General features: G+C 37.6%; 1 protein-coding gene across 1 annotated transcript in view; it reads left to right on the top strand.

The window, feature by feature from the left end:
- The window catches only part of PCSK1 (proprotein convertase subtilisin/kexin type 1), a 29,801-nt gene extending 14,600 nt beyond the window's left edge, over nucleotides 1-15,201 (top strand). Inside the window, exons 8-14 of the mRNA XM_082782797.1 lie at nucleotides 2,136-2,348; nucleotides 3,536-3,636; nucleotides 4,627-4,860; nucleotides 6,323-6,480; nucleotides 8,242-8,375; nucleotides 10,221-10,382; nucleotides 11,966-15,201. Of these exons, the coding sequence (XP_082638923.1) occupies nucleotides 2,136-2,348; nucleotides 3,536-3,636; nucleotides 4,627-4,860; nucleotides 6,323-6,480; nucleotides 8,242-8,375; nucleotides 10,221-10,382; nucleotides 11,966-12,328 (1,365 nt within the window). The 3' untranslated portion in view covers nucleotides 12,329-15,201. The remainder of the gene's footprint in view (nucleotides 1-2,135; nucleotides 2,349-3,535; nucleotides 3,637-4,626; nucleotides 4,861-6,322; nucleotides 6,481-8,241; nucleotides 8,376-10,220; nucleotides 10,383-11,965) is intronic.
- Nucleotides 15,202-16,166: the final 965 nt, after the last annotated feature.

The raw sequence follows: 16,166 nt of genomic DNA, 5'->3' as shown, positions 1-16,166 counted from the left end.
AGCACTACCAGAGCCTTCTAAGCTGGTTTTAGCTGCTATTCTCTACAGATAAGCTTTCTTTTTCTGTTGCTACTTTAGCTGCCTTTGTCTTGCCCTACCCCCACTCTCCTCTGCTGCTTGTTTTGCACTGAACAGTAATTGGATTTCTGCACTGAAAGCCTATAAAAATTTAATACAAAATTTCTGCTTTGTGAATATTTTGCTGTGTGAAATAGCTATGCATTTCAGCACCCTGTGGATGGGCTTGTATTGTGTTTATAAATCGGTGCATATCACGATCCAATTAAATTCAAGATAGTAAAAACACATGATGAAGAGTATTGGAAACAGTGGTTTTACAGTTCTGTTTTATGTTATCCTCTTTTGATGTCATTGGATGATCAGTAGTGTACAAAGAGAAAGATTTTGGAGATGTATTAAAAAGCTGCTTATGCTATTGGCAGTGAAAAGATATCTAAAGAAGGACAGGTAGTAATACAGAGAGGAAGTCTGTATTAGTCAGACACAAGAAAGGAGAGAAAGAGAGAAAGCTTGAAGGACAGGAGCAAATCAAGGGAGGGTATTGAAAACAGAGCAGTTAACATTAGCAGTTAAGAGAGAAGAAGAAAGGAGTCTGACAACTGACAAGCATACTCTGAGGGAAGAATGGAGGCTGGGGAGGGATGGGCTGGTGATAAACAGGGATCTAAGTCCGTAGGTAGGCAGTTAGTGAAAAGGGATAATTAAAAGCACTAATTAGGAACCAATGTTTGGTGGTCATACTCTGAAAAATCAGGTTATTTGGTGAGGAATGTACCTGTTTTTACAACTTGTTTTATTTACTGAGGGGAATGAATTTACTCACTAATTTGTCAGGCTTCCTCATGCATGGATCTGGATGCTCTCCATCCCCCTTAGTCAGTCAGAGATGGAGCTGCCAATGAGTCTCATCCCTGGCTCGTTTATTGCTGGCCCAGTAAAACACTTAAGCATATGCTTAGCCTTAAGCATCTGAGAGGCGTTGGTAGCACTCCAAGAGAAATCAAATCATCTGTTTACATATACCATTGCTTTTCTGGACTGCAGCCTTTATTTTCAAAAGAAGATATTATCTCATTTTCTGTAATTCATGTGGGTTGTCCTTCCCATTTTAGCAATTGTATCTCAAAGACTACAGCTTATTTTTCTGTTTTCTTTATTTCTAATGCTTTAAGTGCTGCAAATGTTGCTTAGGCCACGCATGAATAACTTTAAATCTTATCTGAGGGGTGAGGGTGATAAAAACCTGTATTTCAACTGCAGTTTCCAGTGAATATACATATGTTAATAAAGAATAAAAAATGAACTTTTGCTTTTCACATGAAACATATTTTCTTCTCTGAAGGACGAGCACAGCTGAAGGCTGAATAGCTGCTATATGCTTCCTCTGTGATAGCTGTGATGGTTGACGTGCTGCTGCAGCACTCTGTTGTCAGCTGTCAGCATCAGTTGTTAGCTGCTGCTACCTCATTACTCTCTGGGGGCCAGAGCAGGGAATTAAAATGGGTATGTCCTGAGCCTGCTGGTGCTGGCCCACAGATTTGTAAGAGAAGGGAGGCTTTTCAACCAGATGTGCTTACTGTTGCTGTTTTTCAGCGAGTGCCAACAGTGAAAGGCTTCATTACAAAAAAAGAAATTGGTGGAAAAGTCATATTGTGTACATCATTTATACTGTTTACCATGCCTCTGATTACAAGAAATGCAAGTGAAATAACTCCTGATGAACTAGCTATTTCTTTAAATAAAAAAAGCATTTTTCCTAGAAGTGTTCAGGACTGAAACACTCTTATGTGGGAAAACTTTCCTGCTGATCACAGACTGTTTTTAACACTAAAACCTATTTTAAGGAAACTTACTGTCCATGGACAGTAAATGTAGATTAGTCAAGCTAAAATATACAGACAAGCTAAAAGATTGTACTATAGAGTCTGAGGTAGAAAATCACAAGTAGCTGTTTTCTTCTGTCTCTGTCTTCTATAGTGGAAAATTATCCTTTTCTACCTGAAAACGTTTGATATATTAGGACTTTCATGTTGGGGGGAGACGAGGGGACAGGAGGAGTTGCTAAGAATATATTACAAAATCTCTTTTATAACAACCCATTTCATTTCCTCTAGGGCCGAAATGGAAAAGGCTCCATTTTCGTATGGGCTTCTGGGAATGGAGGTCGTCAGGGTGACAACTGTGACTGTGATGGTTATACTGATAGTATCTACACTATCTCCATTAGCAGTGCTTCTCAGCAAGGCCTTTCTCCCTGGTATGCAGAGAAGTGCTCTTCAACTCTGGCCACAGCATACAGCAGTGGGGATTATACTGACCAAAGAATTGTAGGTTGTTTTTACCAGATTCAGAACAAAACATAGAAATGTGTTATATATATGCAAATAACAAGTGACAGCTCTTAAATGCTTAGTGTTGACCACCTGTTTTACATGCTTAGTGCTTTCATTTTGAAGCAGTGAGGGATTTGTACTCCAGGATATGGTTGCATTCTCAGAACATCTACCATAGAGCAATGGCTAAACAATATTGTTGTATCAAAGAAATTAAATCCACTTGCTTGAAATCTTCTGATATCTGTGTATGATGGAGGCCTCTCAATGGAGATGGTCCCATTCTTCATGAGGAGAGATTGAGACTATAAGCAAAAAACTTGTGGAGTTAGTGTACCCATATCAGTCAGCACCTCTGGTATACATTATCACTCCAACACTTACATTTTGTAAGATTTTTAGCCCCTCAGTTCCCACTGGTGACAGTAACAATGGAGCTTTGAAACCTGTGAAAGGTACTCAGCAAGTGGACAGATCAGTCTGTGCCTTCGTTAATGGTGCAAGATATGACTTGTACTAAAGAACTTTTCTGTGATAAAATAATGTTTAAGAACTTATAATTTCTGTTCAGCTCTGGTTGATGGTAATTTTACAGCAAACTACGTGGATGGGGATTAAAACAATGTTATTCCAAATTAGCCATGGGTCAGTACTTCCTAATTGACTAGTCTTCATAACTGAGATGTGAAGGTCTTGGTGTTGCCTCTTTGCATATCTAGAGATGCGTTTGGTATTTAATTGCCAAATAAAGCATGTTTCATTGCAAATTATAGTTCTTCTGCTGAAGAGGGAGCAGAACACTAATACTAATCCTATGAGTAATTTTCCAGCAAGCAGTAATTTTAAATGTTCTAGGCCCAACACAATGATCTGTTTTTATGATTCACCAGTAAGCCTGAAACACTTATTGTGAAACCTTAGAATAAAATAAGATATTCAGTGTGGGAGTATTTTGTTCCAACACAAAGCATTTTGATACAAAAATTATAGTTGAAGTAAAAAGAGAGGATTGAAATATGAACGGATTTAAACATCCATCGCTTTGCTGGTAAGAAATGTATTAATACGCATCAAGTAAAGGATACATAGTTATGTTTGTGAGTATGGATTGACTGTATTTACAACTGTTTATTCATGCAATCTGAATATTTTCAGACAATTTTTTGTTGTTTTTCTGTCAGACAAGTGCTGATCTTCACAATGAGTGTACAGAGACTCACACTGGGACCTCTGCATCTGCACCACTGGCAGCAGGAATTTTTGCTCTGGCTCTGGAGGCAAAGTAAGATGTCACAAAATTACTGTTGAAACTCCTGTTTTTCAGATGCCCCACTATCTTGCCTCAAACATTGCCTTCCTGAAAGTTACACTATCTCATGCTGCTGCTCCACTTGTCAGTCAGACTTAGCCTGATGACAGAAATAAGCAGCTACTTGCCTCAACACCGTCCTAGCAAGTCAGAACCAACGCAAGTAAAATGTGATGACCAAGTAATTTTAGTCCATTTAGTGCGCTGGCAACAATTGTTTGCTGAGCTGGTCAATTGCACTTAAAGGCAGTGAGGGTGCGCTTCTGTCAAGAGAGCTCAATTTGAAGACAATAGGTTGCGGGAGTTTAAGTGAAGTGCTTAGTCAATTTGCGGAACCTTTCCTGTCAGTGATGAGACATAAAATGGAAGGTACCGAAGCTCAGCTTTTAGAGTAGGCAGGGAGCAGACAGGTTCACACCCTGCAGGGCTGGTAGCCAGAACTATGAGTTAGAGGTGGGGGTAAAGAACAGGGTAGGACAAGACAATGTTGGCACATTGTTGACAAGACAATGGCCTTTTCACTTAGACATCAGGGTGTAGGCTTAGCACTTGAATGTTGTGTGTTCAGCTTCCTATTCTATTGCATACTCCTTTAATGACATAAGCCAAGGACCATATCTTAAAGGGTAGAGTTAATCATAGATGACTCAAATGCCAAGTGAATTTTCAAAGTTCTCACCAGTTTCCATAAAAAGTGGTGGGAAATAATATTTTTGATAGATAAATTTAAATGCCTAAGTAGTTTGAACTATTGGACTCTAATCTTGCTAGATAGCATTTACATAGCAATCTTGTTTACCTGAAGAAGTATTGGAAGAATACACATGCAACGTGCTCTATATTTTAAAATAATAGGGTACCATGTACATTGAAAACACTTTTTGTTGCAAACTAATGTTGCAAACCAAAGAGAAAAATTATAGATAATCTCAAAAAAATTAATCGGGCACATTCTCTCAACAGTCCAAATCTAACATGGAGGGATATGCAGCACCTGGTAGTATGGACCTCAGAATATGATCCACTGGCTGGCAATCCAGGATGGAAAAAGAATGGAGCGGGACTGATGGTAAACAGCCGATTTGGGTTTGGACTACTCAATGCCAATGCGCTGGTGGATTTAGCTGATCCCAAAAGATGGAGAGGTGTACCAGAAAAGAGAGAGTGTATTGTGAAGGACAAAGGCTTTGAACCAAGGTAAGAATGTGTGTTAGTAGTAGCTAGGCTTACATCTATTTTAGTAATGCCTGAAGGATAGTATTGTGCACGGATCACTCAAAAGCAGACTAAGAGATTTCTTTTGATTCATTTGGTTTTGCCCTACTATATTCCCCCAGGAACAGGCAAGCAGCATTTGCTTGCTTGCTATTTTTTTAGTGTAAGACTGATGAACATCACTAGCATGAACTCTCACAAAAATGAGATCTCTGCTTTTACAGACAATGCATGTATGAATGATACTGTGAAACTGAACCTGATCAGATAAGAATGTTTAGACTGCTATCAGCAGATGAGCAAAAAGATACCATTTTTTTTCAGAGATTTTTTTTAAAGGAACATCTGTAGTAGTCTTAGCAACTCTTCTCCTGTGACATGCATAGGGTATGTTGAAATCAGGGTGATATACTAAGCTTTAGTCACATCCATAGCACTGCTCTTATGAAACATGCGTGTTTCAGAGGTTCACTGGAAAGAGTTACAAGGCATATTCACAAGTGCTCATAGCACAGTGAATCTAAACTGAGCTCAACATACAAGCTTTAATCACAAATCACTAACCTGATTAATGAGTAAGGATATCTAGAATGTTTTTGTCTCTACTTGTTAATTTATGTGTTTGTTCTTTAGAATAAATACAGATATTTCAAAGATAGAAATTATACCATGTGAGTGCACTAAAAATCTGTCTGTAAAAACATATTATGGTGTTTTGGAGTGTCACTGCTTGGTAACCTTACAATTTATGCTGTTTTACTATCGATTTGTTTTTATGAGCCTTCTCCTTTCCACAGAGTGTTGATCTAGTTCTGGTATATGCAATACTTGCTGTTTATGTATTTTTATTGCAGTCTTCTGTGTGACATTATAAAAACAAAGATCCCAATATTTTGAATTCTGAATGATTTCTGTGGTGATTTATATACCCTTCTCATTAGAAGTAATGGAAATTGTGCAGAGAAAGCTATGCATGAACACATATGGACGATGTAAGCCTTTTTTTTGTAGAGATGGCATTAACCACAAAAAATAAAAAATGCTATGCCTGATGCAATGCTATAACTTTATGGTAACAGCTCTATTGCATATATCTATGAGGCAGCTAAGTCTGATAGAGTCATGTGATGTAGCTGACTGCAAAGACTTTTTTTTTTGTAGCCGCTGTGGAACAGTGAAGTGCTGACAGAAACTAAATAACCCAGACTTGCTTGCTTCCAGGGTGGGTTGCATAACTGTAACTTATACAGTGTACACAACTTGATCCACTTCAGTATTTCCTGTGCATTCAGGACTCCCAGGGTTTTCATGGGGACATTTAAAAATTATTTTTTTTCTTTACTTCTCTTCCCATCATTCTAAATGATTGTTATTGTTTCAATGCTTCACATAATGATCCAGAATCAAAAGTTTCTGTCAGTAATATTTACTGTAATTTTGACAGATTATTAAGAGCAAATGAGGAAGTCATCATTGAAATTCCCACAAAAGCCTGTGAGGGTCAAGAAAACTCAATTGCATCTCTGGAGCATGTGCAGCTTGAGGCAACAATTGAATATTCCCGTAGAGGTGATCTTCATGTCACCTTGGTGTCTCCATCAGGTATGGGAAGCTAAGATATTACTTTCTGTTGCTGTAGTGTGTAACATTTCATTAAAACTACTTGTATGTTCCTCAGAGGATTAAAAAATAGCTAAACACATCATTACACAAATCTAGGCACAACCAACAGGTGAATGTGAGGACAAAGAATCCTGGGAACGAGAACTAGTTCTTTGAGTGCCTTTTTTCACTCTTCTTGCATTTTGGATTATTTTTGTAAGAAGATGTTTACTTCAGAAATGAAGGCGCTGTTTCTAATGTGTCACATTCTAGCACCTGGACCTGTGAAAACTGAGAGTTCCTGGCGGTATCAAATTGTAATGCCTATCAGCCTTCCTGTGATTTAATGACCTAATGGAAAACTCAAGAAATCTGACTCCCTAGATTTTACCCAAGTGTTTCCCCATTGGTGAATGTAAAAAAAATCTCTATTTGGCACCATAGTACTACTGTATTAGGTATGCTACAACATAGCAAGAGATCTTGACAGTGCCCTGAAATAAGGAGAATGAAAAGAAAGGAGAAAGAGCATAAATAACTTTGTAGAGAGTAAGATCTTCTGTCAGATCTGCTGATATTATTAAAAAGCGAAACAAAACAAAAACCAGATAAACTTTCAGATTAGAATTTAAACATCGGTCTAATCTAATTTACTGATATTAAAGGGTGATATAATAATTTGCATATAATAAACTACTAATGCCTTGTTGATGTGATTGTTGCATGACCTCACTTCAAAGCAGGCTTAGATACTGTACACACAGTATTCTTCCAAAGCCTACCTTGTCTGGGATTCCTTTTAACCCTAGCATTAATTCTTCATTTTCTGAGTTTAGCTTTTGTCTTATGGGTCCAATGTTGCTGTAATCTGTTTTACCCTTGATTATTGGTGCTATTTTCTAATTTAATTCCATCTTAGATAAGTTTTGGGTTGTAAGCATATAAATGGACTGTCTCTAGGCACTTCATGGAGCTCTTTCTACTTTTATAGAGATATTTTCCTCCCTGTGTTGCTAATACATAGGAAGCCTGGTTTCATCTCAGTAAAACACCCCTTTTTGAAAGACCAATGACAGTAATATGTTCCTCATCTGCATATGTATATCTGTGGGTGTAGTTGAGGTAGCAATAGTCAAGTATTGCTGCCCCCACAATACTATCATGTTGCTGTTTTGACTGAACTATCCTTCAGTTCTTGCTGCTTTTTTTTTTTTTTTTTTCACTTTCCTGTAAAACTTTCCTACTAAATATGTCATCCCTTTTCTTTATTTACAGTGTTACCTTTAAACATATTTATAGCTTGTGATCAGTCTCCCTGGGGCTTCTCTTGCTCCATATTATGTAAATAGAGCTTCCACGCTCTCTCCTTATATGCAACTAAAAAAAAAAAACCTTCTGCTCTGCATTAGAGTCTCTTATGCTGCAGAAATGCTTTTTGAACTGTAGCATTTTTGTAATAATAATAACAATACAAATAGTTTTTGCCCTGTTGGAGTTCTGGGCTGTAACATTTTACATTCACTCCCCTGCCAGAAATACAACAATGAATTCAGGATAAGGCTTTGGTTTTCAATTCTGTGTGAGCTGGTTTTGATAAGGTACCCAGTGACCAGAGATAGCATGTTTCCCATTCCCCCAGCCATGGCTAAATGGTGTTTTTCCAGGGTACCTTTGCACTACATAGTTTGCAAACCAAGCCAAGTGACAAGCAGAAGTGTACACATATGAACAGTCACTACTGTTGATCTTGCACTAACACAGGGACCAGCACTGTCTTACTGGCTGAGAGAGAGAGAGATAAATCTCCCAATGGCTTTAAGAACTGGGACTTCATGTCTGTTCACACATGGGGAGAGAATCCAACAGGCACCTGGGTGTTAAGAATTACTGATGTGGTAAGTATGTCTGATAAGTTTGAGAGCTTGAATATGATCACTAGCCACTATCAAGTATGTTGAACAGTGAATCTTCTCATGAAAGAAGCTACAGCAAGAGTTTATTTAAACAGAGCATCCATCTGGCTTAAAGATTAAAGATTGGCTCATCTGAAGAAATAGCACAAAAAAAAAAAAAAAGATAAAGTCAGATTTTCTTCTTCTAACATAAATGCAAAGAACTGTACTCATTCCAGTGACATGTACCTGTCAAATGGAGTTTCATGCCTATGTTTTTCTCACATAATATGTCACTGGAAGAAGTCACTTCTTAATATAATTTTTTGTGATTCATGAAGTATGTAATCAAATTTACATATGATTAACTGCATTTTTTTTTTTCCATGCAGAAAAGAGCACATGATAGACAATAGTCTCCTCTTGGTACATGTGCATAATTTTCATTAACTCAAACCCCTTGGAATTAATGAATTTCTGGTGGCCTTAGAGAGCTATGCTGATATATATCTTTCCCCAATCTCTTTCTCAGAGTAATTACTGCTGAACAACCTTTAAGAATTAAAGCCAAGAAATCTACAGATAAAAAATAAATAAGTTTACTAAAAGTGCTTGGGAACACAGATTGTGACAGTGGGACAGAAGAAGGCTGTTTGATAGGCAACTGAAAAATCATTGTCTTCGAAGCGAGAGTGATCAGACTCAGTCATCTCTGGAGAATTTCATTGAAGTTGTCTGTTAATCAGCTTGTCATTAAGGATCAGATCCTGCAAGAAACCAAGTGCTTCCTAGCAGACACTGAGTCTCCAACCCTTACTGGCCTTGAATTGTAATCAGGAGGATGATACTGAATACTGAGCAGATGGACAAGGCAGTAGAAGTAAATATTATTATCAACAGCGTAGTGTTAATACTGTAGGCTTATAGATAACCCCATGGTTACAGATATCCTGCTCTTTGTAGCTAAAATAATGCCTTTTTTTTTTTTTTTTTGGAAGGAAGGAAGCTAAGAAGGGCATTTTGTATGTAACTATCTTTTTGTTTTCAATTTCAAGCTAGTGGTTCCTGAAATTTACAATAAGCTAACTTTTTGTCTGAAAGAAACAATGGATTTTTTCCTCAGTTTATAGGGTTTTGTGATTCCAGAAATAAGTTTGCACATTAATGTCTTCACCTGAAATCAGAGATCGCCATGCAGAGTTACTGATAATTTAATTGCCACATAAATTGCATATGTAAACTTCGGCATAAACTTAGTAAAAAAGAGCTTCAGCAGCTCTCTTCAGTCAATAAATGACCAAGTAAAAATTCTGAAAGAAGCTTTGGAAAAATAAAGTTTCACACTGTTCTATGTACCCTTCTCTTTCACTTTCTTCTATTTAAATCCCATTGACAAAACAAATGGACAAAACATTTGTAGCTCACCTCCACAGACTGCTATTGTAAGTGTACAGAATGTTATTCTGAGCTACTGTTTCAATGGTTGCTCTTGTGAGAAAATTGCCAAGGAGTGGCTTAGTGATCTAATACCAATAACACAAACTTATACTTCAGTAATTTTGTGTTGTGTTTTGAAATTCCGTTGATGATTACATGATCAATTAATAATTACATTAACTCAAAAGATGAATACTTGGAGTAGTCAAGCCATTGCATTAAATCCCACCTTCTGATATGTTCTGTCTCTAATGTATTAGTCTTTTGGTGCTTACAAATCATGCTCTAAATTTAGATATTGAAATCTTTATTGTTTATTTTAGTGAATTCTCTCTGCTTTTTGAGCAAGTATTCTCTGTTTTTTCTTCTTACATCCTGAGAACCTATGCTAATGCTGTGCTTGTCCTTTAGTCCAGAAGAATACAAAATGAAGGAAGGATTGTAAATTGGAAATTGATTTTGCATGGCACTGCTACCCAGCCTGAACATATGAAGCAGCCACGTGTTTACACATCCTACAATGCTGTGCAAAATGACAGAAGAGGTGTGGAGAAGATGACAGACCTTGTAGAGGTAGCATCACAGTAATTGTTTTCTATATATATTTTTAAATTTCTTGGAGAATTGTGTCTTTTTCCCTAATAAGAAAATACATACTCATTTTGTATTAATTTCCTCTACCCTCTGAACACTTGCGAGTTTTGCGACTGTTCTAATTTCTTCAGTGTCAGCAACTGATATTTTTCTTAGCCTCTGCTTTCACATGCCAACACCTAACAGTTTTAGGATTGAAAGAAGATATTGATACTAATGCTATGAATTCAACAGCTAATGCAAGGAGGGAGAAATGCACCACTGACAGACACACTAAATTTATGTAATTCTAGTAAGAACAAGTGTTTGATACCAAAGGAGCCTGCTGGAGTGCTTCAAGGAAGTTTGGAAGAAGGTTTGTAACAAAGAAGCATCACAAAAGTCAGGAACTCACTTACTGAGATAGTTCAGTTACGTGGACCTGTTGCTGCCAGCTCCTTTTTCATCCTTTCCTTACCTTTAAGGTAGAGTGCTGTATGGAAAACAAATGTATTCTAGGCTTCCGAGAATAGCAGTGATTTTCTGGGTGCTCATGATGATAATATTGTATATTTTCAAAATGCTTTATTATGTTATATACTCAGCATACTTAATCACATCACATCTATTCATCTCCCCATTAGGTAATTAGGACGTCTGTAAATAATAGAGATACTAACCTTCTTCAGCAAGGTTACAGAGGAGAATACCAAGGGAGACATAATTATGGTTTTCACATACATAAAATTGAGTGTCCACAGTTGTGGCAGCTATGTACAGTAAAATAAACTTGGAAGAAAATAAAATTGGATTCAGGAGGTGCTATAGGAAAAGGTTGGTAGACACATACTAAAAAACAGCTGAAGTTCCATTAGAAAGACAGACCCAGTGTAATTGAAGATGATATGCAGCCATATATTGCTACATGGGAAGCATAACAAACAGTGTTGAAATGAGGTTGTGCCTCAGCAATTTCTCTGCACGTCTGTATTTGGCAATAGTCTTCCAGAGTTTGCTGAGATACGTGTCATATCCATGGGTTAGCCATATTGTCATTTCCCAGGTAAAATGATTACTACAGAGCAGGTAATACGGAAGCATTAGTTCAGTCCTTTCCACAAGGGTGTGTGGCACATTCAGAGTTGCCATTGCCACTGCAGGTACTTGCTCCAAACAGACAGCTGAGGAGCTGTATCCCACAGTACAGCCAGGAGTATTTCTGAGACTGGGACAAATCTTGCTGTAAAATGACAAGTTGTATCCTGACACTGTAGGTTCTGAATTTGTAACTTCCTAAGTTATCTTCCTGAGTTAGCTTATCCTAAGTTAACTTCCTAATCTTCCTCAGGGAGATTTCATACTATATGCAATGCAGTCTGTTTGAATATGAATAATGACAATCTGAATGAATAATAAGTCTGCTTTGGAATAGAATGATCTAGTTCTTTTCCAGATGTTAGTGGCTCCTAAGTGAAAAAATTATATCTACACACACATACATGAAAATCACTAATCAGAGCAAATCTGAATCCAGACAGTTTTGCTTTGACACTTAACCTCTCTTATGCCAATCTGCATTCTAGGACCACACCACACAGGAGAACCTGAGTGAAAAAAACAAAGTCACAGAAGATACTAGTAGTAGCAGTGACAAAGCAGAAGATAAAATCCCATCAGAGGCTATGCTGCACTTACTGCAAAGTGCTTTTAGCAGACAGATGGCTGAGAAGCGACTGCCAAAGAAGACTGCAAGTGAGAAGTTAAATATTCCATTTGAACACTTCTATCAGGCCCTCGAAAAATTAAACAAGCCCTCCCAGCTAAAAGACTCAGAAGAAAGCCTGTACAGTGACTACGTTGATCTTTTTTACAATGCCAAACCATACAAGCATAGAGATGATAGACTGCTGCAAGCCTTGGTTGATATCATAAATGAGGGAAACTAAACTGTAGGGTATGGCACTGAGTTGGAAATATTCATTCTCCCCACCCCACCTTCATTTTTATTTTTTTTCAGAAGTCTATTGTATGCTCTAGTTGTGTAATTGCTGCTTTGATTGCTTCATATTTAACACAAATATCAAGGAAGGAAAAAAACAGGTGTGGGAGGATAAGGCAGTAAACTGATGCTTTTTAGTAATAGCTTTTTTCAAAGACTTTCTTCATTACCATCAGAGTAGATTTGCCCCCTCAGGCATGAAATGCAGCAGTATTCCCCTGAAAATACTAATGCTCTATTTTAAACAATTTTCACGTTACTTATTCTTCCACCCTATTCCCTTAGCATGAAGTAGGATTCAAAACCTGAATTACTAAGCAGTTTTGAACTGAATTGCCAAAGCTTTGGGGATATACTCTCATCCCTGGATTTGTAATGAATAGTGTAGTCTTTCTTATATTTGGCATTTATTCAAGATTTAATACTTGCAGCAAGTACCTTTTCCCTCACAGTTGTTTTTATTTTTTATTTCATTTTTTGTTCCTTTTCCAAACAACAATGCACTCTTACCCTTCTGTTCTCCTGCAAAGGAGCAGCTGGGAAACTGGAATTGGATTGGAGCATCAGTGAACACTGATGAAGTTATTAATGATTAAACTACAGACAGACATATTCTAGTATAAAAGAGCTCCAAACAACACATTCCAGACCATGGGGATTCTCACCACCGAACTTAAACTGCCTAAATGAAGTGCCTGAATTATGAGCTTAGTTTTTCTAGGCTGTATGTAGCTAATGAAGACAGATAGCACTTAAGAGCACTTGACTAGTTTTTGCACTGGTTCTGAATTACCTGATGGAGTACTTATTTATTTTTATTGACTGGATGAACTTTGGGGAAACAATCTCTTACCTTTGGAGCCTCAGTTAGATTTCTAAAGTTGAGTAACATAAATGCCTCCTAAGATGTCTACATCCGCAGCAATCAAAGCTAGGATCATTTTGCCTGTTCCTTAAACTGTGACCAAAGAGGTGTAGAAAGGGAAATTATACCAGCACAGAACATCTAACGAGTGCATTTTGGAGTATCTGTGGTGAATTGTAACATTTCCCAAATATCTAGGAAGGTAAGGCAAAATGAATGGGGGGAGGAGGAAGGACGTATATGAATGAAAAAATACCCAGGAGAAGAGAGTCAGAAATGGAGGAAAAAACTGCATGGGTTGTGGAGGGGGAAAAGGAAAAGAAGGAAGGGGAAAGTGAAAGAGGAGGAAACAGAGTAGCTTCAGAGAGCAGGAACGGCAGGTTGCTGCCTACCTTTAGCAGTCATAAGAGACTAAAGATGAAAAGTGAGATGACAGAGGAAAATGCAAAGTGGTGAGAAAATGGTGAGACTCCTTCAGAATAAAATAAAAGTAGTGAAGGGAGAAGCAGAGTGGCCAGAAAGGTCTATCACCCTATCCTAAGTGGAAAAAATTATCATGGCATCATATACAATAGAATGGCATCATATGGCATCTAATGACAGTTTTCCACAGATACCTCTTTAAAGTTGGAGTCAAGATTGACTTATTGTTTTGCTGTTCATAATTGAAAACAAACAAAAACAGCAATGCATGGGTGGGTGCTCAGAAATAGGAGAGGATCTGCTACAAGGAAATGAAGATTCCTAGTGTCTCATTGCAGTGCTAAAGATAATCCAAGCAAGTGCTGACTAGGTTTTACTTTTCTCTCTTTGTCATCTACCGTTCAAATGTAGAAATGTAGACTAGAAATATTTTCCAGACTATGTAGAAAAAAATGTTCCTTCTTTACTGTCTATTCCTTAAAATGAACCAACTTTCTCTTAAAAAGGAATTGAATATTTTGTTCATAACTCATTAGTTTGGATAGAGATTTTTAAAACTTCACACTAAATTCTGTAATTTCTGCTTGAAGGCAACTTTGAAAATTATCTTACCAAACTTAAGATTTAAAAATCTTTGCATTTTCATTTGATTTTAGTAGGTTCATGTCTACCTGGGGATCAGTCTGTGTTTTTTGCCAGCTTTAGATAGATATGGCTTAGTTGATTTGAAGAATTCTTCCATATTTATACTCCATACTACAACGATAACAACTACAAGAGTAAATGTCTCTTACACTTATATTGCTTGCTCTCTGCTAAGAAATTTGCTTAGAACAAGAAGTGAAAAAAAAAAGTTATTGAAATCAGAAAACTTTTTTTTTTTTTTTTATGTTGTCCCTTCAACACACAAGCTTTCTGGCAATACATAACTAGTGAAAAAGCAGAATGTTATTGTAATTAAATAATAAAATGTAATTGTCAGAATTGGGAGTTTATCTCTACAATAAATATTCCCGTTTGGTGAGAAAGGACCACTGTTAGTCCTGTGCAGAGAAATTCAGGGGCTGGTTCTGTCAGATAGCAGTGGTTTTTGCTAGTTGTCAATCCAGTATGTTAAAGTGAGGAAAGTACTGCAAACACTCAAATCAGCCTTTGAAAGAAGTTTTCAGCTATAGATGGGTGGAATACATAGGACTTTGTTTTAAGATCGATTCCTATGTTGTAGCCAAAGTTTCATAAGAGGACAACTTTAAAGTCCCTCTTTTGAATGTTTCCAACCCAGAGTAGACTGTACAGGAGTAAATTATTTTTATTGTTAGTCTTTCCTTGGTGCCTGTGTGGGTTTTGTGAAAAATGTAAAAGGAAAATAATGTTTTCTCTCAGAATTTTAAATTATATTTTCTTTACAGGTATTTATAATGTAGCAAAGATTTTACTGAACAGACAGAATTTTAAAAGGTATAATAAATTATATTGAAGAACCAGATTTTTCTTGGGGAAGAGACAATTTCATCCAATAAAAGTATTTTTTAAAAGGCATGTTCCAACAGCAACTGCAATATGTATGTGATGTGATGTTAAAATTTGTCTACTAGTAGCATAATACAGTGTGTTAGCAGAGCTCAGAGTGTGTGGTCTTAACATTTGTAAAGAAAACAATAAGATAATGTCAATCCATTGCCTTAAAACAATAGGGAAATACAGTTTAAAATTGAAAGCAAGGGCTTGAGAAAATAATGAGGGGTTGGGTGAAGAAAATGTGTAATTATTGAATAAGAAGAACCGCAAGGGATTTCTCCACAAGGAGGAACACTGCACCTTACACAGCTGCAGCTGAAGTGAGGTTTGCTGCTGACATCAGTGGTATCATTGTCTCCCTGGGTCTGAAACACAGAATTGTGCATGTTTCACATACAGACATGTCTGAAGCACTACAGTGACATAGCAGAGTAGAATCAGTCATGGGGCCAAGTTAAATACACAGGTCTTCATTTTCTTGCATCGAAGTCTTACTAATTAAAAATGCCATTTTTTCCCCACTGCTGAACAGAATTTGAACAGAATAAAAAAGAAGCCACCATGTGCTGGCAGTGCCTGTGGAGAATGGCATTTCAGGGGGAGCTGTCAGCTGCTCTACACCACATTGTGCCTCTTACTCTGTCTGCCCCTCTGCACCCCACGGTGGGTGCTTGTGGTCCAGGGACAAGCTGTGCCATGTTCAGCACACAGGTCTGTGGGGACCCCCTGGCCTCTGTGCACAGCCTGCGGTGTTGGTTGGGCTGTTCTCATCGATGATGATGCCCAGAGTGATGAAGCCACCTGTGCAAAATGTCCTTCTCCCTCTGTTAGGTGTGGTGCCAGGGAGAATACTGTGCAGAGAGGGATGAGTCTGCCTCCCAACGCCTTACCCTCATGGGCACTTAGGAATCATTCTTATATTCACACTGAGTTCACTTCTCAAGTCTTGGGTAACTACTGCTTGCCAAGCAAAACCTGA

The sequence above is a fragment of the Aythya marila genome (assembly GCF_965140915.1).
Source record: "Aythya marila genome assembly, chromosome: Z".
NCBI classification, from domain to species: domain Eukaryota; kingdom Metazoa; phylum Chordata; class Aves; order Anseriformes; family Anatidae; genus Aythya; species Aythya marila.
Note: the sequence above shows the minus strand (reverse complement) of the source record. Positions and strands in the feature narration are given on the sequence as shown.